The following is a 26,700-nucleotide window of genomic DNA, read 5'->3' as shown; positions in this document are numbered from 1 at the left end:
TCCCTCCTGCTGCCCCAGCTTCCTCCAGCTGCCCCAATTCCCTCCTGCTACCCCAATTCCCTCCTGCTGCCCCAGCTTCCTCCTGCTGCCCCAGCTCACTCCTTCTGCCTTTTCCCAGCTCCCAAGCCCCTCCCTGGGGATGTGTGTTTATTTAGCTCAAGGAGTAGATACAGCATTTCACAGTCTGGGGCAGGCAAAGTCAGAGCCTTCCTTTGCAGACGGAAGTAGCTGTTTATGTACAGAGAACTACTCCAGGATTTTTTATTCCAAGTTTTGGGCAGGACAAGGTGCTCCTAATCTTGTGAGGATCTGGAAATTTTTCCCTAATAAAAATCATAGCACTTTTGATAAAACACAGTGTTTACAAGTGTGATACATTGCATTTTTCATGCATTTCCACAGTGTTACCATCCCTCTGCCAGGGAATCCATCCCCAGTTTATGCACTGTCCTTCCCCTGTGTTTCTGTGAACGTGTATTTCAGGCACAAGTAAGCTGGCACATGTAGTGCATAAATATTTAACCACCTTGTCTGAAGGTTTTCTTTTAGAAGCTCACATGCTTTTAAGCCTACATTATTTCTGCCTGCGGGATTAATGGTGCAAAAAGAAATCAGTGTAAAACTAAAAACAGCTCTAGGAAATTTGTTCTGAGCTTATCAAGTTGAGCTTCAGGACCTATTTCCTCTAAAAACGCTGGGATGCAGCAGGATTTGAAGTTTTGTCTCTGAAGCTAAATTTGACTTCAGAATATCAATGGCAGTGATCTTCTTTGGGCATGGAAGAGCCAGAGGAGAATCCAGAGCTTGCCTTACTGGAATATCTCCAGGTGGGTTTCCATCTCAGTGGAAATATCAGCTCATCATTTCAGGAGCTCACTATAGCAAAATGCTGTAGTTGGCATTTTTCTTTCAACAAGGAAACATTTCTGTTCAGCCACAGGAGAGCCTTGGCAAGGGCAGTGCAGCAGGGACAGACTACACAGAATCCCAGAATCCCAGAATCCCGGGATGGTTGGGGTTGGAAGGGACCTCGGGAGGTCACCCAGTCCAACCCCCCTGCCAAGGCAGGGTCACCTGGAGCAGGTGACACAGGAATTTTTGATTTTTGCCTGTTTGGGATGTCCCCAAAGGGGGAGAGATCTCTTGTCACAGATGTTCTGCCCCACTGCTTCCCCCAGAGCCTCATTCCCTTCTAAGGCTCTGTGTGTGTGACTCCACAAACACCATCCTCAGACAGGGAAAAGCCTGATCCAGGCTCATCCTGAGCCTGACTTCCCTGCTGAGACTGCTGATGAAGCTGCTAATTAATTCTGGCTGTCACAGGATTTTTGTGCATGTATTCCGTATTTATAGCTTGTTGGCTTTTACACTGACATTTGATGAGATTATCCATTTTGTATGTAATTAATACTAATAATTAAGGAAAAAAAGACACATTTATCACAGTTGTCTACCAAACAATTAGCCACAGAAAACTCTTCACTTGCAGATGTGTGCAGGTGTGACTGTATTGACAGTCTGGGTAATATTGACCATGGGGCATTAAGAAAGGGACAAACAAATTCACATTTTCCTGCGGAATTACTGCAGTGCAAATGTGGCTTTCAGAAGGGGAAGCAGACTTTTCCAGATGCTTCTTAGGTGAAGTAGCTGGAAGGAAATAGGATCCCAGCTGGAGGAGAATACCCCCATGCCCTGGCTCCCATCAGAGGCAGATGGGTTTACTCCTCACTGCACTCCACTGCCAGGCTGCTTTTCCACGTGTCCTGGGGAAATCTGCTGGGTTTTACATTCCAGGTGCTGAAGGATCCACTATGGCCGGGGTAGCTGGTGTATTTACCTTGTCCTGTAATACACCATGGCCCTGGTTTGGGGGGAATGATGTATTCCCCTAACCCTGCAATCCCTGGGGATGCTGAGGCTCCAGGGAGCTGCCTTACCTTGAAGAAGGTCATGGTGGATCCGTCTCTGACAGCCCCGTACTCGATCTTGGTTTGCTTTGCCAGGTCATCTGCCGAGTCGATGGGAGATTCCATCCTCTCCACGGTCAGGAAGGCAGCCAAGTTGGCAGTATAGGATGAGATTATGATTAAGGTGAAAAACCACCATATTCCTCCAACTATTCTGGTGGAAAGAGCTTTGGGCATCAGCTCTGATCCTGTTACAACACCATCAAAACAATCATATTAAAATGAGGCTTTCCTGATACCACAGCCTGGTTTTAGGCACAGAATGCTTTTATGAGCTGTAGCATGATAAAATGATTTCAACAATAATCTCACAGATGCACAGCTGACATTTATAATGGTAACACACTGGGAAGGGGATGTGTGCCATGATACATGACAAATGGAATTATCCTTGGGTCTAAGCCCCCTTACCTCTCTGAGCTAACCAGCCTTGTGATATTAATCTTGTACATCCCCAGCAAGCTACTCTGGTATTTTTGTCTGCTTCTGGAGTCCCTTTGTGCCCATACACTGCAATCAATTTTGTAACCAGAGCTCTTTAGCAAACGCTCTTCTGCTCACAGCTGCCTGACAGAAATACCTCACAGGAGGAGCCTGCTCTATCGACACATCTCAGCACCAAGAGGGAGATCAATGCAGCTCCAGTGACCTCCAGTGAACCTCAGCTCAGCCCCAAGAAAACCTCTTTCTAGCAATGTGTGCCTCACATTTGAGAAGTCAAAGGGTCGATGGACACATCCCTTGGATCCTCAGGGTGATGCAAAGTTTTGGACAGTGTATTTAACTCTCATTATTCTGAGCAGGTTTGAGCAGGTCTCTGCCATTGCCATAAATCCCTACAGAGCAGCAAGTGTTACCTGCACTGCAATGGTTCCCAGGCAGCTCAGATCACCTCTGTTTCAGCCACAGAGATACTGGTGTTTCTCAGCACTCTGAGGCAAATCTTCTGCTCTTTTACTGGGGGGGCATTCCCACTGAATTCTGTGCATAATGTGGGATTCAAGGATCTGGTTCAGCAAAGCTCTTAGGTAGCCACCTGAGAAATTTGACTTCAAAGTTAAGTTTTTGCAAAATTATTTTGCTGATGAGGGATGGACTTAAGAAAATACTTAAGAGCCTGTGAAAAGAATGCTCAGGGCTAAAGCTTTTGATTTGACAAACGAGTTTTTATTTCTGGGAAAGCATGTTGACATATTATGTCCCCTCAGCTATTCAGTGAGTTCTGCAAGAAATTTCAACATTACAGAAAACATTTTCAGACTTTGCAAAAACTCTGAATGTAACTTTTGGGGCAGAGACCGAAAGGGTAAAACCTTCCCCACCAACCAGCAAACAGATTGGAGCTGTATCTGTAAACACAGAGCTGTGTCTCTTAAAGGTCAGAGCTAAGCTTAGCCCAAGGGTTGGAGTGTGTTGACAGAACTGCCAAACAGTGAGAGCAGTCTGAAGGCAAAAACTCTCACTTGAAATTTTCCAGTCCAAATGGAGTTGTTTCCAGAGCTGTAGCTCTGCCTGGGTTTGTGTTTGTACTTCTGCTCTACTTTCTTGTTTCCTTGATTTGATTTTTTTTTTCTTTTTTTCAATACAATGAAATATTTCCTTGTTTCTCTCTAAGTTGGGGTTAAACTGCAAAAGCTGTGCTGATTCAGGTCATCCTGAAGGAATTCTTGCTTTTGAGCTTAGGCAGCTATACAAATAGATGCTGTGCCACACACAGGGAATGTGCCAGCACTGCTCAGGAGAGCATGGAAAATCCCTGTGTGCTGCACTTGTGGGGTGAGAGGCCAAATCTCCTGTAATTTCCTGCAGCAAAACATTGTTTGTGGGAAGGAAGACACTCTGTTCCCACCCTGGTAATTCTGCCCTGAGTGACTGCTCTGGTGGGGTGAGAGCAAACCCTGCTCCTGGCTGAGCTGAGTGGGGCAGCATCTCGTTTTTCCCACGGTTATTCCAGCGTTCACCCCTCCGAGTGCCTCAGTTCCAGCAAGAGGCACTGGTTTATCGTAGAGTAATGGAGTGGCCTGGGCTGGAAGGGACCTTAAGGATCACCCAGTGCCACCCCTGCCATGGCAGGGACACCTCCCCCTGTCCCAGGCTGCTCCAAGCCCTGTCCAGCCTGGCCTTGGGCACTGCCAGGGACCCAGGGGCAGCCACAGCTGCTCTGGGCACCCTGTGCCAGGGCCTGCCCACCCTCCCAGGAAACAATTCCTTCCTAATATCAAATGTAAACTTACTCTGCCAGTCTGAGTCCATTCCTTGTGTCCTGTCCCTCCAGGCCTTGTCCCCAGTCCCTCTCCAGCTCTCCTGGAGCCCCTTCAGGCCCTGCAAGGGGCTCTGAGCTCTCCCTGGAGCCTTCTCCTCTCCAGGTGAGCACCCCCAGCTCTCCCAGCCTGGCTCCAGAGCAGAGGGGCTCCAGCCCTGGAGCAGCTCCGGGGCCTCCTCTGGACTCTGTGCAGCAGCTCCAGCTCCTTGTGCTGCTGGCCCCAGGGCTGGGGCAGCTCTGCAGCTGGGCTCTCACCTCAGCTCAGGGGCAGAATCCCCCCCTTCCCTGCTGTCCAGGCTGTGGGATCAGCCTGGGATCTGCTCCATCCCACCCCTCTCCACCCAGGCGCTCTCTGCTCCAGCTGCTCCTGCCTGCCCCGTTCCTGGCTGAGCTGAGCTCTGAGGGACAGCTCTCCTTTCTGACACTGACAGCTTCCCTGGATGGACTGGATGAAATGCGCCCTGTTTGGATGCTTTCAGAGGATGCAAACACATCTGAGACTTCCAGGGAAAAAACAGGGAAAGCAGCATCTAAATCAAAATGTTGCCAGCAAGACTCAGGGGCAGAGACAATACTTGCTGAAGTCTCTCTAGTGCCTTTTTATGGCAGACATGACAGCCAATCCTGATCCAGACTTTGCTCACGCTCTGTAGAAAAGAGAAAGTCTGATCATCACATTTTAAAATTTAATCACAAGTGGCTTCCAGTCAAGCATAACGAGCAGCTGCTGCCAAGGAGGAGGAGCGCAACGCTAGACCCAGACTTCCACCACCACTCCCATCATGTCCAAACTCTTCACGTGACCATGATGCACAGACAATCACACCACAAGTTTGCACATGGAAACATTTGTGTTGCCTTACGAATGTTTTTCTTTTTCCTTTCTTTCTTTTTCTCTCTTTCTTTTGTTTGGTTTTGAATCTCCTTACAAGACAAGCAGAGTCTGGTTGGGGCTGACTGTCATGTACCCAAGGTAGTGGTAACGAGCAGACACTGCATCCCACAGTTTGCTGTGGATGATGGTAAACTCCAAAAAAGGCAGGACAGGAAACACAAAATCCTGGGGCACTTTCACACACAGGGCAACCACAGTTAGATACACACACCTGTCTGATACTGTAAAACCTCAGCCTGTGTTTTACTGACAAATTGGAAGGAAAACAAAACAAAACAAGCTCCAAAACAAAGCTGAAATGCTCTTCTTTCATCCAACCTCCTTCAGAACAATTTCTGTGGGGAAGCTCTATATCCTCTCAATACAATAATGCACCACTAAAAGCAAGTGCATCCTAGGTCAATACAAAATTTATTCTCTACCATATCTAGGAAAAAATCCTCTTTATTTTAAATTTTTTTTTTATTGCTGTTCATGCCTGTTAAAGAGGAAAGAATAAAGTGTACCTGTATGAATGCAGAGATGGTTTTACATTCCTTACTTAAATGCTTAGGAATTTAATACCAAGGTACTGCTGGGCTTTGCCTTTTTGGTTCTCATGGGGTGGGGTCTTTTTTGTTCAGCTTTGATTCAACTCAAAATGTTTGTCAGAAAACATTTTCTCTCCAGTGGACCCCAGTTTTGGTGAAAAGTGATTTAATTGGAAACCTCAGAACATAAATGCCATAAACAAATGTGTTTAGTACATAAATCTATTTGAGTTCCCAGACGGACTAAGCTTCACTGCCCCTCCTTGAATAAAGTGTCAGCCATTTCCAAAAGTCATCAGCAACGGGGGCTTGTGACTGGGTTAAGCTAAGGCTTCTAGGGTCAGGTGCATTTACAGAAGGATGGGACTCATACCTGCAGAAAAGCCATAGGAAACAAGGGTTTGGTGTTGGTTTTAAACGTGCTTGACAGGCGCCTACAAACTCAGCAACCCTTCTGGAGAAAGAGCATCTTTCCTTGTTTGGCTGCTGCAACAGTTCCTCTAGGGCAGCTAAGGTTGTTTGTGTTGGGATGGAGCCCAACGTTTTCCTGGTGCCAAAACTCTTATACCAATAAACTCAGCTTCAGCATGAGGCACTTCATATCCCTCTTGCAATTAACTTCCACTTTGGCTGCAGAACTCCCGTGTGGCCCTGCGTGCTCCCCTTTCTCTCAGATGCTTGTCTGGGTTGCACAGTTCCCCTGTGGCGGTGGCACGTGGCCACCTTCCCTCGTGCTGCTCTGCGTGTGTGAGATCAGGTTTTACAGTACATGCTGCATTTACAGAGGGTGGAGTTTACCAGCACAGAAGCCCTGGAGCAGACTGTGGGACGTGTGCGAGAACGAAGTGTAACCGGTGTACCTTGCTGCATGAGAGCTCCAACTCCAAACCAGAAACTATTTAGTAAAGTAAAATTGTTTTCCACCACATCTGAGTCTGGGTTGCACGGGTGGGGGTTATACCACTCGTATGGTGTAAACCTGTGGCAGTCAACAGAAACAGTCCGTAAACATCGAGCAGAGGACACAGAGCAAACCTGCTGAGCAGCGCGCCCCGGCACGGCACCACGCAGGGACCAGGAGAAGCAGGGATGGAGAGCTGTCCCCGTGCCAAAGGGGGATTGGCATGAAGGGTATCCCCCGTGCCAGCTGTGGGTCAGCTGTGGAGTGATGGATGCACGCTGCTGCTGGCACGGGGCTGCTGCTCCTCTCCTCTCCTCTCCTCTCCTCTCCTCCCTGCCACGGCCCCATGGCTCCCTGCCCCACTCTCAGGGCACCGCTGGCAGCCACGGTGCTGCTCCTGGGAAACGTTTCAGGAGTAAGGAAGGAGCAGCAGCCCTCTAAGGGCAGCACCACTCGCTGTCTGTGGGCGCTGGATGTGCTCTCCCTGCAGCAGCAGCTGCCCATCATTCCCAGAATCACTGGATGTTCTGAGCTGGCAGGGACCCACCAGGACCATGGAGTCTGTGCCCGTACAGGAGCAGCCCCACAGCCTGGGTGTTCTGAGCACCCTGCTCTCCCCAGCTTTGGGAGCAGTGGCAGCTCCCCAAGCCCAGGGACACCAGATGGGCACACAAGGATTCCCTGGAAGAGCTCTGGGCTAAGCACACACCCTGCAGGAGCACCCCAAGGACTGCTCCTCCTCAGGGTGCCAGCTCTGACCCCCAGTGCTGTGTGGCTTCCTCGTGGAGCACGTGAATGAAGCTTTAATTGACAGCCTCACCCAACACATTCTAATTACTGTTGCAACATTATAATTAAGCATTGAATTTATGCACGGTTGCGAGCGGAGCGCCTTGCTTAGCTGAAGTAATGATGTCTGGTAATAATGAACCCATTAATTGGGAGAGAATGTAGCTTAGGATGCCACCAGCTGCACAATACCCAGAACAAGAGTATCAAAAATCATAACAAAAGACAAAGTTTTCAGGTTCAAGTTACAACAGTTCTGCATGCACCCGTCAAAAGAAAAGCAATTCCCAAGTTAGACGTGTCAGATTTCTGCTGTAATAATGGAAGCAGGTGCTGTGGAGTGACCAGATTGTTCCCAACTCAGGTCATGCACACACAGGGAAACACATCCTTCACAAGAGACACCCAGTTAGGACCAGTAAGTTGCTAACAGCCCTAGGAGTGAAGAGTTCTCCCCATGGCATTGACACAGGGCAGGAAGAAGAATAAATCCCTCTGCCTGACCTGCCTGGCAAGCCCAAGGCTGGAATTTTTCACAAGGTTTCAGAAAACCACCACATTCAGTGAGTTGGACACAAATGTCTCCATCACAGAAAGAGTTAAAGGCCCAAGCAAAGCCTTGTCTTCCAGACTGGGAAGGTTTTTCTAGCCCTGGGTACATATTTCAATGTATTAGTAGGGTGAATGTCTCTTTTACACCTCAAAACAAAAGCTGATTTTCTTCTTGTGTTTCTATTGCTGCAGCTCTGATTTGCAGTTCAGCAGAATTCACTGCTCAGACCTTCTGTTTTCCTGGTTTTCCCCCTGGCTTTCTCCCTCTTCAGTAGCAGCTGTGCTGAGGTTTCTGAGAAAGGTGAGATGCTCAAGGTCACCCCAGCACCTTTTTCCACAGGGTCTGTGTGACATTGTTGACTAAGCTACTTGGCTCTACCTCCACTGATGTAACAGCCCAGCTGACATGGCATTAGCAGAAAGGGAGATTTTGGCAGAAAACACCTTGTTCTTCCACTGGCAGTGTACTTGGAACAGAGCTTTGCCAGTCTGCAACCCTTCACAGCGATAAAAACTTCAGTGTTTGAGTTTAAAAATTAATGTAACAATGAGAGGGCTCATAAATCTCAGAGACAAATGAGAAATTATTCAGCTGCTGAAAAGTTGAAAGAATTGACAGGAGGATTATACCAGCCTGTGCAAATTATTCCCAAGTATTTGTTTTCCAGGAACTGATGTCAAAATGTGGGTAACCATTTAATTCACTGTGACAGTGCTAAGAAGTGGATGGTTTCTGGGGTTATTAAAACCAACCAATATTTGCTGAAACACTTTGCAGATCTTACAGAAACCTTGTGTAATTGGAGACATGGACAGGTCCTGATGTGGGTTTTAAGAACAGCTTAGTTTAAAAAGTATAAATCTAAATTAACACAAACAGAATTTCACTTCTTCAGTCTATGCAGCTGATGCTAACTAGGCATTGCTTTCCAGCACCAGCTCAAGGAAAGCCTTTGTGTTCCCTTCCACTGTTCTGAGGTGGAGAGGGCTGGGGGATGTTTTCAGTCTTGGCACACAGCTGCAGAAAAGTCAATCTGCCAGAGTGGAGCAGATTTAAGATTAGTCATGACTGAGATCATGGGTTGTGTACACTAGAGTTATTATTTATGGTACAGTGAGGCACAGCAGGAGCCCTGGGAAGTTATGAGGAATTGCACAGAGCCCCACAGCTGCTGGGAGGGGTGAACTCCTCTTTCACCTCAGGCCACCCCTGGGAAGTTAACCCATGACCTCTCCTCCTCTGATTCACAGAAACATTTCTGTTGGAAGAGACCTCTAAGGTTGGACCTGCAGCAAAACTGGATTCAGTTTCAGGCCTTTTACCTTTGAACTGTGTGCACCGTGAGTGGAAAAGGGAAATGCCTACATGCAAGTAACAAACTGCTTTTCAGCATGTATCTGCTGGGGCGGTGCCTACTGATGCATCCCATCGGATATTTCTCTTGGAACAGCCCTTAAAGAAAGCAAAACCTCAGTGCAACACAGAAAAGCAGGGGTGATGAGAAAATACCAAGACTTTGCAGAAAGATTTTAGGATTGGATGATCCCCTTAGGATGGTTTGATACCCCTGTACTCCAGAGCCCATCCAACACCTGCGAGGGGAGAAGCTGTGGGTGCATCTAAAACTCTGTCCTGGCCTTACCTGGCAATGACAAAGAGGACACAGCTGACTCCAAGGCAGGCCAGCAGAACATACATCCAAATATCTGGAGAGAGAGGGTTTAAAAAGGAGAAAACGCCGGGGTTGGTCCCGTTGGGCTTCCGGTACAAGATACTGATTCCCAGCGTCATGAAGGGCTTGGAGAAGTCAATCACTTTCTCTCTGACATAGGTAATGGTGAGAGGAGCAACAGCCAGGTCAGCTTTCTGGAAACACAAAAGGGAAAAAACTCATTCCCTTCATGTTTAGCAAACCCACTGCAAATCCCTCCATTTCTTTCCCAAGTATTAGAAAACAAACCAAATTGGGCTCAAATTCAACAAAATTTAACATTTCTAGGGTATTTTGGTGGGGTGTGGCATTCCATTTCCTCTTTTCACAAGGCAGGGGGACGTCTGGGACATGGCACTGACGGATGTTTCCCCCAACACCTGCCAGCTGCTCATTCAGACGTTCCTGCTCTGATGGGTGGCAAAACAGACACAGCAGTGGCTCTAAAATGTGAAAACCACAGCAAAGACTTCAGATATAAAATACCCCAGGTGAAAGGAGAGCAGAGAGAGAAGGGTTCAGTCTTACATGATCTATGAGTTCCTTGACCATCCCATTCCACTCTCCCTTGTCATTCTGGGCTCCGTATTTGCCGTCAGAAACGAGTTTGACCTCGTAGATGAAGCCTAAAATATTTGACAGCTCCTTTAGCAAGTCCAGGCAGTACCCCTCGAATCTGTCATTGCCATACAGGGGCTTGTCAGACTTCTTGTACATCACATAGGGATCTTCCTGCAGGAAAGTGCAGCAGACAGGCAGTGAGAGATGTGAGGCTTGGCTGGGATTGGATCCGTTTCTCTACGTGATGGTAATATTTTCCAAAGGGATTGCGAGTACATGGAAACCAGCAATTTACTGTGTGCGTTAAAAGCTGTTCTAGGTGTGTTGGCAAACTCACTGAATGAATTAGTGATGAGCATAAGGGCCCTAATTTTCAGTGGAATGGAACATTTGTGGCTCCCAGGAGCTTTAATTCCAGTTGTGCGCAGCAGCTCCAAACTCAGACCCAAGGTCTGGACCCTGCATTATCCCGCTCCAAGGGACAGGGAGGGACAGTGAAGGAGAGAAGATTCTAAATAACAGAAAATAACCTGCAAGGGGAACCTACACATTTTATATTCCGTGAAAAATACATCTTTACTGAAAAGTACCTTCAAATGGAGTAAAGAGGGAATGGAGAACAGCAAAGGCAGATTGCAAAGTACATTTCTGCTTTTCCTTTTACAAGATTTTGGATAGAAGAAGATCTGGGCAAGCAGTTTAATGTGGCAAAACACCTCTGGCAATAGACAATTAGTGTAGAAGGAGCCTTTGAGCTCTTTTCCTCCTCCTGAGGAATTAGGAAGTGGCATTACTGGGCACGTAGAAAGCAAGAGGCAGAGCAGTTCCCCAATGCCCAGTCACACCTTTTCCATCCCTCACAGTAAGAACAATGACTCAATCTGTCTGTCTGCTGTTTACTACTTCCTTTCAGCCCTCTTTGTCTCATTTTCAGTAAAACAAAGGATCTGTAAGCAGTGCCTGCAAAGCTGAGTGTTTGTTCTGGAAGGAAAAGTGCACAGAGCTCGTCTGAAACGCTGGAGAAGACAAAACAATTTTGGAGGCAGAGGTTCCCAGGAGCCTTCCACTGGCAGTGTGATGGTTTTGAGTCAATCTCATGTGTGTGTGTGTGTGGCTCCAGAGCCTAAACCTAAAGCTGTGGGCAGCCTTACCAGAATGGTGGTGACGATGAGCGTGCGGTTGGCCAAGGAGTCCGTGATGTTGGTGGAGCGGTCCTTGTTGCTGTCCGTCATGTTAAGGCCACTGTAGGAGTTCCAGACCCCAATCTGCACGGAGGAGAGCGGGTGAGAGGGCTGCCCTAATCTCCTAAGCCCCTGGAGCACTGGTCTCTGGGGTCACCTCAGGAAGGGACTGAGTGCTGGAGGAGGGCAGGAACTCAGAGAGAGGCAGCAACACCACGGGCCGATTCAGAAACCCCAGGGAATGACTGCAAAATGCATAAATGCAAACCCAGGAGCAGTGAGAGAGTGAGGCTTGGCAGTGCCGTGCTGGGGTGGCCAATGGCTACTAAAGTGGAACATGCTGGCTTTGTTCCCTGCTAAAAAAAAATGTCAAATGTCTATTTTTATGTTTGTTTTTTTTAAATTTTGTAATGGTGGAGTTGAGACACGTGGCAAGACCTCTCTCTTCTAATAGAACAGGTTAAAAGCCTGAATAACATTGGAACAGACCGATGGATGCACTGGCCTTTTGCTTGCCCTGTGCCTTCAGCAGATTTAGCAAAGATTATTCTGTCATTCCTGGACTCCTGGATATGCCAGAGCTATCAAGGTGATACCATTTCCCACCCCAGCAGTATTTGCTCAGCAAACAGCAGTGGCCAAAGGCAAATTCCTTTCTAGCCCCAGAGACAACGAAAACTTCCAGTATTTCCTGCCCAGTGCAAAGCCTCCAGGGAACATATTTGTGGTTTCAGAGGATTTGGATCTACACTGTGGGAGCAGAAATTATAACCACGTTTTTTCTTCAGACCAATATTTACCCAACTTAAATGCAGTCTGGAAGCACCTCCAGTGTTTTTGCCCTTGGATTTTTCATGTCCAGCCTGGCTGAGGGCTGATGTGAGGAGCTCCAGGAGAGGAGCTGGCTCAGGCAGGTTGGTTTGTGCTGGGCACTGCGGAGACCACAAGCCCACATTTCAAGCCAACTCGGGGTTTGTGTCCCCAGGTGCCACTGCTTTTGCCCCTCACAAACTTTTTTCCAAATTCTTAATGGGGACATCTGTGCCATCAAAAAAAAAAAAAAAGAAAAAGTTTATGTGAAACATTTGTCAGTCATTCCCTTTGTTTCCAAAACTAGATCAGGCTGGGAAGCTGATCTGGAAAGTGCACAAATTTACAAAGGAGATTAAATGTTGGCTATTATGGCAGCTTGAGCCAGGAATACAGTAAATATCCAGTGTCCTTGGATTTCCACCAGCGTGGATGAGCCCTTCTGCTCACTGTTAATGCCTTGGAATGTGTTTGGCAGTGGGGGAGAGGAGGACAACCACGAGAACAGGGAGCAGCACAGTCACAGAGCACACAGAATACACCAGGAGAGCACTGCACATCTGGGCAAAGGGCAGCCCAGGCTGGAGGGGGAGGAGGAGGAGGAGGAAGGATGAGGCCAAGGTAGGACATCACTGTGGGGAGTCCAGGGGATGTTTTGCAGTTTAGTGACAAGTTTCAGAGGTGTCATGTGCCCTTCCTAGGGAGCCCGTGCTCTGAACCAGCTGTAATGTGGTTTAAATCAGTACAGCAGAACACGAGATGCCTGCAGTCAAAAGGGAGATTGCTTCTGAGTGCCAGGGGATAATCTACTCCCCAGGAAGGAGGGGAGAGGACTTTGTGCCTCAGACTGATCCACTGGAGATGAAACTGGGTTATTAAGAATGTATGTGCTCCATGAGAACACAGAAAGGGGTGTAGAGGATGTTTTACACTGGGCTATTCTCAGAAAAACATCCCAACCCCAAAACCTTTCTAAACTGTGTATGAGGGAGGGGGTGTGGAATAATGAGATCTGTGTGAACCATGGACAAAATACAATTCTAAGCATTATTAAAAAAAAAATAAAAAAAAATCTGCCTCATGACTGCAGAACACTTCAGACTTAGTGGATGGAGTTTTTATCTTCTCCTCATAGAGCAGCAACCCGGGGTTGTAAGTCCTGTGGGGAGCAGTGCGGGAAGCTGGTCTCCAAATCCCACTTTTGTGTTTTAAGCACCTTACGTTCAAAGAGGGATGAGATTCCTGGGGTAATTTACATCTTTTATAAACAAGCTTAGTCCCAATTTCCATATGTTAGTGAATGACAGCACCCACTTAATCATCTCTATTATTTTCTGTAAGGAGCTAATAACACACTCATCCAAATTTTGAGGCAATAATGCTTGAATGCTGCCAGCACTGAGAGGTTTGTGTGGGGAAAAACGCCCCCAACCTGCACATTAAACCAGACTTTGGAGCTGATGCCAGTACACATCCAAAATGGTGTAATTTTACCCCTCAGGGTAAATTTTAGGTGAATCAGGAAGGATGGCACGCGAGAAAAGGACTGGTTTTGCTGCAGCAGGAGCCTCTACTCAAAGATGGGAGAAGCACAGCTCCCAAGCAGTAAAATAATAATTAAACCCCCCTGATTTTGGTGAAAAAGCTGAATCCTGCCAAGATCTTTTTAGTCTTTGCAATTACAGTGTCTCAAGTGGAGAAAAGCTTATCCTACCAGGAAAATTCCTGCTTTCTGAGAGACTGTTGTCTCTAAACTGCAATAGGAGAGTCACCATTAAAACCCAAAGGCTGAGTGTGAAGACCCAGCCCACAGGGTTTTGGCGTCACCTGTCTGTACAAACCTTCTTCCACACTTTATATAAATGATTAGAACCCTCGCCAGCAGCCTTGGTACAGGGAAAAATAAACAGAGTGCTTCATTAAAAATGAAAAGAGAAGCTGTCTGGAGAGCTGTGTGGGAGCAATTACAGTTAAATTCTCAATTAACCCATCAGCAATTACCACCCAGAGCTGAGCCAGCACACAGAGCAAGGGCCAGCAGCCTCAGGAGCTGCTGTCACCTGTGCTGGGGTTTGGGACACCCCAGGGCAGCCCATGTCGCTGGCTGAGGGCTGGGAAGAGGGAAAGAGAGCAAATCCAATCTCAGAAACCTGGAGAATTCTCAGCATCTCCGCTTTGTTGAGCTACCTTCAAGTACCTTCTTTCCTCTCTCCCTCATGTCACATTTATCTGTGCATGCTGTATAAATGTATCTATCTCTATATATGAATTTACCATCCACAGTTGCAGTGGCAAGAATTGAAAATGACATGCACTTAAAACGATTCTTTCCATTAGGTAAGTACTGCCTGCCCCACATTCCTCTCCCATACCTTGAAATACACTGCAAAATAAAGAACCAAACTTAGCAGCTCTGCTTTGACTCAAATCACTTGAGAATAGTGGGGGTTTTTACCCCAGTCATAGGAGATTCAAGTTGAGGAACCATGCCCTTATCAAAATAACTTTTTGCCATGGTTTTTGAACAAAAGACCTGCTTACCTTTTCCGTGCCTTCCTCCTTGAGGCTGATGATGTCCAGGTCGAAGTCCTTCCTGAGCCCGTCGGTTTTGTTGAAGGTGATGCGCCCTGTCAGGCCCTCCCAGCGTGCCTGGGGACACAAACACAGCTGCCTGTGGCACCCAGCAGGGGCTACTCTGACCCCGTAACAACAACTGCAATTTCAATGCACCACAGCACCCAATCCCTTCCAAATTTGGGGTTTTTAAACTACTCTGACAAAACCCCCATTTTTTGTTGTTTAGTTTCTTTCTGATATGTTTTCTATTTTGCAATCAGGCACAAGTCTGTGACATTTTACATAGATTGATTTACGTATGTCTGGTACTGATAAAAAAATACAGACTGACTAAAGAGAAAGGGGGAATTGCACGTGCCCAAAGCCAGGGCAGCTCTGCACTGGACAAGAATTCACTAAGGAGCTAAGAAAAGGAGTCTGCTCTGTCCAAGCTGTGGGGCTGGGCCTTGGAGCTTGCAGGAGAAGCCCAGGCAGTCACAGAGAGCCCATAAAAGCTTTATGGTAAGGCCATGGAATGTCACACTCAGGGGGAAGGACAGCACACGAGTCACAGAGGAGAGGTCTGGTCCAAGCAGCACTTCCCTGTTCCAGCCTGACCCAGCAAATCCTTGTTTTAAACACCAGCACCACGGCCTGCATTTGTCCTGTGCAGCCAGGAGGATTCCCTGTGCTGGGGAGCCCTTCTTCAGGGAGAAGGACCAAGGGCAAGGATGAACCTTCTCCACAATTTCAGTGTCCTGTATCTTGTGAGCTTCCCACCCAGTCCCTTTGCCTTGGAATGAGATCTCCCTCCCTCCCACCCCATTTTGTCCCAGAGCTGGTGCTTATCCATAAAACAAGGCTATGAGTTTCAAAGTGCAGACAATTTTCATAATCTATTTTTGGGAAGTCCCCCGTTAGATTAAATTTGTCAGAGATACAAGGAGAGCTGACGATAAATGATGGCATTGTTCCTTCGTGTGTGTCAGCCGTATAATTTTAAATTACAAGCTTTTCCACCACACATCGTTCCTTGCCTCATTTAATTTATTGGAGACAGAGGACAGAAGTGAAGCTGCATTAAAAATCACCACACTTACAGACTGGTGTCTCCCCTCGCTGTTTAATCTGAATTCCAGCCCCGAATCTGCAGGATTTAATCTTGGATGCCGGGGAGTTCTCACCACATGTCTCAGACAAATCTGGTGCATTTGGAATTTGTGGAAACATCAGGACTTTGAAGGTAACACACTTAAGTAACATAAGAATGGAAAAGCATTAATGCAACAAATTTGCTGCGAGGTTTTCCATCTTAATGACTTGGGAGTATACACAAGTCTGTGCTGTAAACAGTGAAACACTGGCAAGGTTATTTATTACTGATTTATTATGTGGATATAATCAAGATAGCAGGGGGCACACATATGGATGAATTTCAATCTCTAACATCCCTGTTTCCAGCCTGTCTTTTATTCCTCTGATGTGCCCCACCTCTTTTTGATAAAGATGGAACATTTTACCAAATCAGCTCTTGAGAGATCAGTTTCTCCTGGGAGGGTGATTTGCTCCTGAGAGATGCTCCCATTTATTGATCATATATCCTGTGCTGCTGATCCTGATTCCCAGCTTTATGTTGGAAACTGGCAGCAGGAGCCTCCATCTCCACTCTTGTGGAAAAGAGATTTATATGGCGAAATGCATCTCACTTTTCCAAATGGGCTTTGGTGCTTCCACCTCTGAACCAAGGGGAGGAAAAGGCGTTACAAGCTGCTTAAATTGTCAGGTCCAGAGAAGTGCTCAGAGCCTTTGTCCAACTGCAGTCCCACTCAGACCACCAAATAATGACCCAAAAGTGCCTTCAGTATAAACAGGAGCCTGGGAGTGTTTCTCAGGATGGTTAAATGCATATGGGATTTTTAAAACTTAATGGTGAGGAACACACTTCAGGTACCTTCTGAATTCTGAACTTATTTTCTGATTTTTCTTTTTTTCCTTCTAAACCAAAACAGAGAAGGAACTCAGCACATGCAGAGTTCTTGTTAATTAACAAACTGAAATGAAGCAGAGCTTTCTGAAGAGCCAGGAGCTGTATGTGTATCTATCATAGAGATGAGATTTCATGCTTTCACACACAGGATTTATAGCAATTTTTATGTTTCTGGTGACACATTGAGTGTTACAGGACATAATAAAAGCTGAATTGGAGCCTGATCAGGTAATTGATCAAAGAACATAACAGTGAGCAGCTGCTCAGACTCCTCCTTACCAAGCCTCGAGAAGGGAATGGACAGAAGAGATTACAGACACAACTTCAGCCACCTTCATGGCACCTGCCATGGCCAAAATACACAAAGCAACCTAATGAGAGCTGTGAAACTCCCTGCTTTCACTGCTTGGAAAGACAGGGATCGTGGGGAAAGCACAAATCTGGGGCTAAATATTCCAATTTCAATCCCTATCAATAGATTGATGGGAAACTACACCAACAGGAGAACAAAGCTGACTCAGCCTCCAAGGTCAAACACTCCAGAGGAGTTTTATCAATTCCCACCCATCAAATGGTCTTTGTAGCAATTTCCACTTCACCACCTTGGATCAATGCAGCAGCCTCCATTCCAGCCAGAGCCAATCACCAGTTCAATCCCAGAATCAATCAGTTTAGCTGCTTCCAGACTTTTCACAGAACCATGGAATATCCTGGGTGGGAAGGGACCCCCCAAGGATCACCCCTGGCCCTGCACAGACACCAAACAATCCCACCCTGTGCACCCCTGGGAGCAGTGTCCAAACTGACTCGAGAAATTCCCCAAACAGACCAGATCCAGTTATTTATTCTGTAGAACAGACCTGTATTTTTTATTTTCTCTTTTTTTCTTCTCTTGTTTAAGTACAACTTGAAAATTTGGTAACTTTTCCCTAAAGGCAAGCAATCAGCTGGGTTTTTCTCTGGCTTTAATGGGAGTTTGGTCAGAAATCAGTCACCTGTACTATTCAGTGTGGGAGGAATACACTCAGAAACTGAAGTCCAATCGGAGATAAGAATATTTTCCTGCCTACTCTGTTTTGTCAAGGGATTATTTTGACCCATGATATGTATTAATTTAATTCTTCAGGTTATAATCTTTTTATTTATTATCAGAAGTGCCTAGGGAAAATGAACATCAGTTATTGGTTTAATGTACATTCCTAACGAGCTACAGGGGTGAAGGAACTGATATTCCCAAATTTCTGACAAGGGCTTTGGTGGTACCTGACACTTGAATGAAAAATTTAAAAACCTAGGAACACCTAAACCTACAAAGGTCAGAACACCTCAGATCTCTTTTATGTAACAAAATCTCCCAGGGCCATAAATAACAATACCATGATAATAATGAGTAATAAATACATAAATAAGAACCAAAATGCTACTGACCAAGAAGAGTTTAATTTTTCCTTTAGTTTTCTTTCCTTTGGGAAGAGAAAGCCCCTGCTTTTTTGGAATTGCAGAGAGAGCTGGCAGATTGAAATGACAGTGATATTGCTTCTCCTTGGAGTGGAAATTGTGTGTGATGAGCCACACATCAACTTGTCAGCTCTTACAATTAATCCTCTTATTACCAGAGATTCCCCCAGGATTATGGAATACAGTGAGTTCGGGTATGACTTTGCCATTACCCTGCTCCAAATCTGGCATAACTGATGGAATAAAGAGAATTTCAGCACTCGCCAGCATAGGGATTTATCTATGGAGATAAACTGAGAATTATGATGTTCCACAGCCTCTTTACTTGGAAGAGCTCCAGGAAAAGTCCTGGGCTTTCACTGAGCAGCACTGGAATAGAAATACAGTGAGAGGCAGAAAGATGCATTTTCCAGGGCCAGAGGGGTGGGATTATATTGGACTGTGAACATGGCAAATGTAACCTGTGCATTATGTTTGAGTAAGCCTGGGTATATTAAATATATCCTGAAAAACGTTTTGTGCAGCAAATATCAAAACATCTTCCATATATTGAGATAAAGTCACTTTATAATGGCTCTTGCTTGTTTTTTTATGAACAAATCTACTGCCCAGGTAACATTTAATGAGCTGAAAACAGAATGGAAGAAAAATTATGTAATCTTTTTGTCAAACAACTTGTTTTGATTTTGGATATCACAGTATCAGTACCCTGCAAGTAATTTTTTATCAATTTTCATCAATTCAATATGCATTTATTCTCAGCGTGCAATCCTGCAATTGCTTTGCAATCTGGGCATAGATAATTCTATAAGTAAGTGTCTTTCCACTTGAAATTTGATTTCAGAATAAGAATGCCTATTGGCATTACCCTCAGCCTCATTGTCTTCTTGGGAAGCTGAGCTTTATTTCCTAATAAAGCACCACGGGATGCAGGTCAGGCAGTTGTTTTGTTTGCTCTCCTAATTAAGAGTTTTCAGGTTAAAGTAACAGCCAGTAATAGGCTCAGAGCAGAAATGCACATTGTGGACTAGAAGAAAAGGTTATAAAGAGTGAAACAAAGAAAAAAGGTTGTTTCAGTGAGAGTGGATCAAGTGTTAATATTAAACTATCTGGTGAGAGAAGCCCTACCGAAGCAGACAACTGTTTCAATTTGATGTAAGTGAATATTGCAGCACCAGAGCCCAGAGAATAAATCCAGGCAGCACCCACAGACCCTGTCACTGGCTCAGTGCTAAAATGCAAAGAAAAAAATGCAGCAGAAGAGATTTTATTTTGTGTTTTGGAGCAAAATGTTGTCATTTTTTCCCAGTCATTACACAAGGATTTCAGTGCTGCCCCACAGCCCCTCTGTCATAGAGCAAGGGAGGTGGGGATTTCCTGGCTCTTCTGCCATCAGGGTCTTGTACTGCTCTCTCCTTTTGATTTGTTCCACTCTGCAGGGTTGGAGTCCCAGGAAAACACTCTGATGTGCTAACTCTGGGAGCAATCAAAGACCATTAAACAATAGAAATGTTCTGTTCTCTTACAAGATTCTTTGTGCTCCTGTGTTTGGAGATGCTGCCAATCACAAACAGAACAAATTGATGGATACCTCTGCAGATGGATTGCTTTCCCTTCTGTCATAATTTAAATTTCTACTTTTACTGTAATGAAAAACCTCCAGCTCCTTCTCATTCCAGTAGAGAATGCAGATGGATGGCTCTCACTCCTGGTCTCAGTGCTTGGCATGGATCTCCTCAGAAACACAGCAGGAACTGAAATCTCTTCAGATCTCTTTCAGACTCTGAGATTTTTCTCTGTGATTCTGCCTAAGGGCATTTAGCAGTCATTCAGAATCCAATCTGCATCTCTATCCTTCTCTCTGCAGTTGTTCTTTTAATTGTGGCTGGGTTTGAACGAGGGGAGCTCACACTGGTTTCCATGGTAATTGAAAAACAATCATCATCTGGGGCTTTATGGGAACATGAGCAGAACTTGACCATTCAATTATAAACATATTTCACGTTTACCCCCATTTTTCCTTCAGAAAAAGTGGGATCATCTTTTCTGTCCCTGCTCCCCCTCTGCAGACAGACAAGAAGCTCCTTTTCCCTCTGAGCAGGGGTAAGGGGCACCCCCTGCAAATGCCTCCAGAAGGGCTCAAAGATCAGAACATCCTTCAGCTGTGAATGGCCCTGGGTCACTGAGAGATGCAGCTTCTGACAAGGATTTACTTTTCATTAAAAACTCCTTAATGGACTGTTGCAGAGCCTTGATCCCAGACATTTCATAGCAAAGGCCCACAAAGCAAATGAGGTGACCTCAGTTCTTTTCACCACCAAAATAAAATGCAAAATCTCACCAGGGAGCCGCCGAAGCACTTGTTAACTCCAGCATCTGCAGGAATCCCTGCAGGCAAATTCTTTGTCTGAAACTGGTTTATTTGGACTGGAGTACCGAATATTTGTCTTTAGATCAACCTGTGAAATGCCTTCGCAGAATGTCAGTACCACATAACAAAACCTGAAAATTAAATTCCACCTATGTGGGCCCAAGCTATCACTCTGCCTCCTCGACTTTATTTTCTCCACTGATTCACTGATTCCTAATTATAAAGTTCCTCTATCCCCGCTGAACAAACCAGACCCTAACATGATCTAGGGAGGTCCAAACGTATTTGGTATTTGCTTCCAACTTGTATTTTAGGCTTTACAGGAAATGCAATAGGGTCTTATTAAACCTTATCCTCTGCTTTCAACAGCCACCTTCTTTTTTTGCCTACATCAGACACAGGAAGATAAGACTCTGAGAGTATTTAAATCAGTGTTCTACTGACCACGAGAGACTCTATTTGCAAAGCCATCCGTAATTAGCTCCCATATCTCACTCTATGCAAGAGAAGCTGCTTGTCCATGATAAATGAGAGCTCTGTCACAGCTCAGGTTTGAATTGATCTGCTGGGGTACATCTGATACTCTTGGTCAAAGTATTCTGGTTTAGGCTTCAGGACCCCTTAGTTTTATACTCAGCATCCCCCAAAATAAGTAGGGTATCATTGCAGGGGCATTCACTGATCCAAACTCTTTTGTTAACTTTCAATTTTGTTATAATTATTTTTAAAATGCAGAGACTGAGGTGGGGGAAAGGTAAAACGTAAGTGGGATGCTCCACGTGATTTCCAATTTTCTTTTCCACATTCCCTAAAGGAAAGGTTTCCATTTCAAAATCAAAATAAAACCAGGACTTCTGAAAGAGTCAAGGCATTTCAACCAAAATGCATATTTTTAGGATATCTCTGGATCAAGCTCAGTCATGAAGCAATTTCCTTTCTCTAGAAGGAAATTCCTTCTTTGCTTTCAGGAAGCAATGTCCTTCTTTAGAAATACTGGCTGCAATGTTTTCTGGATATTGATCACTGATCAATCTGCAGAACAATTGGAATTACATGGTGAAGCAAGGACAGAGCTACAGACTCGCTTTTCTCTCAATTTCCAGAACATTTGCTGTAGTTACCTCATAGTTTTAGAAATCATCAACATCCACAGCAAACACTAACCGAATAAAAAAATCTGGGAGGTCTTACAGGCTTTAAGTCTGAGACTTTGCCACACCCAGGGTTTAGCAGGTGGGTAAGAGCAGAATGGAGGTCAGAGCCTTGTGCCTGTAAATCAGGGGTTTTGCCAGGAAGGGGAAGGAGAATTTGCCCTGTGAGTGCCAGGAACAGGAGAGCAGCAAGGACCAGGACAGGGAGCGGGGCAAGAGGAGAGGAAGGATGCCACCGAGCCCGGGCGGGCTTCTGCACTTGCCTCTTTGATGAGGTTCATGAACCTGGGCCCGAAGCGCCAGGGCTTGTGGCGGTGGCACTGCAGGGAGCTGACGGTCATCTGGGCGGCTCTCTGGGAGGCCACTGCCACCATGTACACGGCGTCGTACATCAGCGCCGCCTCCGTCTGCGGAAACACAGCCCTGCCTTAGCGCCCGCTGCCAGCCCTGCCCGCGCTCCTCGCGGGGAAAAGCCTCTCCTGGGCCCTCCACGCGGCCCTGAGGAGCGGCAAAATCCAGCCCTTCACAGCAATTTTGGGGTCTTTTCAGCAATTTCACCGGGTAGCTACGGGGAGATGGAGGTCAGGGGTTCCAGGCAGGCTGGAGAGGGCTTTTAAGAAGTGCCAGGTGTATGAGCCACTCTTCTCATGGCACTTGTGGGATTGTTTCCTTCCCAACAGGTCAGTCTGGCCCTGCTTTCCAGGGAAGCCAATCCCACAGATCACCTGGAAGACATCCTCCTGCCCAGGTATCTGCTGCCTCCAAGGGCCTGCTGCCCTGGAGGATCCAGGCTTTTGGCACAGATGTGTGCAGTGTGTCCTAGAGAGAGGGGATGTGTCCTTTGGAGGCGTGTTTTGGGAAGATTAAGTTGGACTCACGCATCTAACTTCCCACCACAGCCCTTGGATCCTCAAATACTACCCCATAGATTCAGACACCAGAATTACTGGGTGCTGTTTGTGCACCCGTGCCTCCTTTGAGAGTGGCTTTGTGAGTTTAAAGGCACGGCCTCCAACTGAGATCACACACACTGTACCACTTTGTCTCCTCAGGAAAGTCTCACCTTCACCTGCACTGGCCTTCAGTGCTCTCACAGTGAGGTGGGAATGGCTGCTCTCCCTTAATGATGCTGCACAAATTGCCTTTCAGGTAAACCTAATGAATAATTAAGCAGGGGCCTGGGGAAAAAAAGGCAGTAATTCTGAAACTGGACTCCTTTATAGGAACTACAGAGCTGATCAGTTTTCTATTTCTTTTCCATGCAATTCCTCTGGGAAATTAGTACATTTGATTCTTTGTCTGTGCTGTTTACTTGAGTAAATTACAACAGCATCGGTGTTATCAGTATTGGAGGGGTTTGCTCATATGTATCTGAATTTAAGAACTAATCTTAAGAGAGTGAAGAAAAAGAATTGGTCTTGATGTGCTTGTCAGAATCAGCCCAAAATAATGCTCCACAATGGGAGCAAATTGTGAGATCAGAAAACATTGTGAGTGATGAGTCAAGCAGGAGGAGACAATACCAGCTGTTCTCACAACAGGCAGTTGTTCCAAGCACACTCAGGGAATCAAGGGCCGACCTCAAATCCCTCAAAATCGAGGGGAAATATTCCCATCAATGTCAGCAGAGCTCAGTTTTTGCACTGGACTGGGCCCTCAGGATTGGATTTTACTGGCTCTGCCTGTGTCCTAGGCCCAGAGACCCTGGGAGGAGATGCTCGGTGGGAATCTCCTCTGCCCCCACTCTGTCCTGTCTGGGAGTGCCGATGCTTTGCCCTGGCCACACGGTGTGTCCCCAGTGTCTTCAGCCCTGCCAGGCCTGGCTGCTCAGTCCTGTCCTTGTGCTCCTTGTCACTTGTCCCTCCTTCATGCAACAGTGGGGAGCCCATGTCACCTGCCTTGGCTTGTCACCTCCCCTCACTGTGGCTCTCTTTACGGTCTCAGGGTGCAACAAGTCACCTCATTTCCCAAAGTCCATCACCTCACCCTGATTTCTGTGCTTTTATGTCAGGAGAGACGGACTCAGAGTCAGTCATGGAACTTGTTTTTCTGATTTTTGTGTGCTGCTTAAAGCACTGCAAAGGAAGCCAGAGATCTCATTAGGCCAGCTCTGCCTCTGGGTGCAGTTTGGGCATCCAGCAGGACGTGAACTCAGAACTGTGTTGTGTGTGCCCTGCTGACTTCCCACAGGCTGCTCTCAGGGCAAACAGCAGAGCATGAAGCAGAAGGGCTAAATCCGGAGTTAATAACAAGATGTACAGTCCTGATCTCACAGTGCTCTGTGCCGCCTGTCGCAGCCTTTTGTCAAGTGAAGCGCAGCAGTGGAGCAGCTCTCCATCAAACACCAGAACTGGAACCTGCCAGGAATACTGAAATGATCCCAGCAAGGAGGGAGAGGCTTCCCCCAGTGCTGTGCCGAGCATCGACAGCACTGAGATTATGAAGGTGCAAAGGAGAGGACAAGAGTCAGGGACGCCAAGGAGAGCAGAAGGGTGGTGAGAACTTTGCTTTTCCCTGTGTTGTATTTGTTTGATTTCTGTGCAATTCCCATCAGGAATTCCCAGGGAAAGCTTTCTCCCTGCTTTGGGAATGAGTGATCACAGTGCCACCGCCCAAAGCAGCACCAGCGTGTGCAGTGCCAGGGAAAGCACACTTAATGCATTTCTCCTCAGGATGTTAAGACATTTCCAAATTTTCCCTGCAATCATCTGCAATAAAGTCTATTCCTTATCGCTGTGAGCTCCGCTCAGCCCATGAGATACATTATCTCAAGCTGCAAAGAGATGGCAACCCTTCACCCTGCCAAACTGAAGGGAGTCACGCTGTCCATGTAATTGCTCCTTTCCTTTCCTACTTGGGGGAGTGCAGAGGAGGAATCCCGGTTCCCTGGCTCGATGATACCGTGTGTCTGTCTTTAAATTACCTCTCAAAAGTTTCTGTAGAGAAGGAAGTGAAGCAAAAGGGCACTTTACCCATTTAAAAATGCTGTTCCCTTTCCCCAGGTGTGGAATCTGCCCCTGCGGGTTATAAATCCCTCACTGCTCGGGAAGCTCCATTTCCTGGTGCGTTTCCCGTGGCAGGAGAAGCGAGGCAGCATTTCTGTTTTGTGGGGTGGAGGAAGGATGGCACCTTCATGGATCGCTTACCGTCATGGTGCCATCGCGGAGCCCCGACTCGGGCCTGGGCGGCGCCTGCAGCCGCTCCATGGACCACTTGTCCACCACGGACGACACGTGCGGGTTCTCGATGTTGAGCAGCCGAAAGCCCGTCATGTTCACCCCGCTGTACCTGTAGGGCTCCAGGTCCAGTGCAAACAGGTCCTAAAGCACCGGCAAGAACACAGACAAAACCATTAGTAGAGGAAATTGTGGGGCTTTTCCCCCTGTGCCCACCCTGGCTTGGGTTTGAAACCTGATGGAGCCCAGGCTGCGTGAGATGGGTGGCGTAGCACACATCTGCTTCTGGGAATGAGAAGATCAGTTCCCCACGGCAGAACTGCTTTGCAAGCAACCTGCACATTTTAATTTCCAGCAGTGCTGCAGCTCTGACAGGCCGACATGAGGAATTAGCTGGCCAGCGTCAAGCTTCCTTCTGAGCTCGGGGGAGGAAAATTCCGAGAGATGTGGCGAGCGCTGCGCTTTGGCTGCTCAGGAATCCCATTTTCCCCTGCCTGCCTCCCCAGGCACCTCTGCCGGGCTGTGGGATGGATATGTCAGTGCATGCAGGCTCCATGTGCTCTGACATTTACAGGGCAGGAAAAGAATGGGCATTTGGGGTGACTGAACCATGTGGGAACCTCCCAAGCTCTGCTTGTACCATCAAAGAAAACAGGGGTTTGCTTCTAATACAAAATTTCCTGAGTGCTTTCATCCATTTGTGATTTGGTGGTTTTATAAGTAAATGAAACAATTAAACAGTGATGAAGCAGCAGTGCCCACAGTGCAAAGCCATTGGTTCTTTATTTTGTTCCATTCTGGTCCATCTCTATTGATGGTTTCCTGTTAACCAGCATACTGCAATTAATTTTCACCGCATTAAAGCATTAGCTGGCCCCAGAAATGGGGCCAAACAGCTTTCTTGAGAAATTGTGTGTCCTGATATTCCTAAGGACCTTTAGGACCCATTCTCCAAGGGTTTCCTTGACTAATGGCAACAAAGATCTCCTAGAAAAAGGCGAAACAGAGGAAATTCCCCCCCAAGATGTTCATGGCGTTCCTTACCAGTGTTGTAAAAAAGTAGTGGTAGTATTCTGTCATCATTCCCATGGAGAGAATCTATGAAAGAGATAGAAAGGTGAAGGTACTTTATTCTGAAAGCTCCCAGCATGCTGCAGTGCCCTTGAAAAGTAAGGGTTAAACACATCACAGGCCATGAGAGCTTGATTGCAATAAACCCTACATTTTTCTTTAGGAGCCAAAAATATCCTGTTGTATTTAAATGATGTTTTTATCACCTCTGCTCAGGAAATAGATTAAAGATTGCAAAACTTCCAGGACAAGAAAAATTACTAGAGATAACAAGATGCTGATTTTGGAAACATTTTATTCTGCAGTCTGGAAGTGTCAAAAAGGAATTTATTAGCAGGCAACACAGTTTGTAGGGAGAAGTGTTTAGGGGCAGGTTTTTGTATTCTGCTGCCAGGTGAGAACTCTGGTGAGGGCTCAGGGGTAGAGGAAAACAGAAAAAAAGAAGCTTCTCTAAGTGCCTTTTATTCCCCTGGGGAACGTGAGCCAGCAGGAGGGTGCCAAAACAGCTGGGATGGAAGAAACTGTGGGCTGGATTGGTCTTCTGGAGATTTAAATGGGCACTGCTGGCCACCTCGGGCAGAGGAAGACGAAGTTTTCCTTCCCAGCCCTTGCGCTGCAGGACAGTTCCTGATGAATGTGCTTTACTCCCTCAGCCCTCCCTAAAATCACTGGGAATGCTTACAAAATCAGTGGGAATGCTTACAGAATCACTGGAATGCTTACAAAATCACTGGGAATGCTTACAAAATCAGTGGGAATGCTTACA

General features: G+C 46.5%; 1 protein-coding gene across 1 annotated transcript in view; it reads right to left on the bottom strand.

The window, feature by feature from the left end:
* The window catches only part of GRIK1 (glutamate ionotropic receptor kainate type subunit 1), a 54,045-nt gene that overhangs the window by 15,041 nt on the left and 12,304 nt on the right, over positions 1–26,700 (bottom strand). The window contains exons 4-12 of the mRNA XM_019008772.1: positions 25,908–25,961; positions 24,834–25,007; positions 21,951–22,094; positions 14,706–14,813; positions 11,325–11,438; positions 10,141–10,344; positions 9,544–9,767; positions 6,519–6,637; positions 1,941–2,158 (exon numbers count right to left, since the gene is read on the bottom strand). Of these exons, the coding sequence (XP_018864317.1) occupies positions 1,941–2,158; positions 6,519–6,637; positions 9,544–9,767; positions 10,141–10,344; positions 11,325–11,438; positions 14,706–14,813; positions 21,951–22,094; positions 24,834–25,007; positions 25,908–25,961 (1,359 nt within the window). The remainder of the gene's footprint in view (positions 1–1,940; positions 2,159–6,518; positions 6,638–9,543; positions 9,768–10,140; positions 10,345–11,324; positions 11,439–14,705; positions 14,814–21,950; positions 22,095–24,833; positions 25,008–25,907; positions 25,962–26,700) is intronic.

The sequence above is a fragment of the Parus major genome, chromosome 1 (genome assembly GCF_001522545.3).
Source record: "Parus major isolate Abel chromosome 1, Parus_major1.1, whole genome shotgun sequence".
Lineage (NCBI taxonomy): Eukaryota > Metazoa > Chordata > Aves > Passeriformes > Paridae > Parus > Parus major.
The sequence above is the reverse complement of the archived record's forward strand: the minus strand, read 5'-3'. Positions and strand labels throughout refer to the sequence as shown.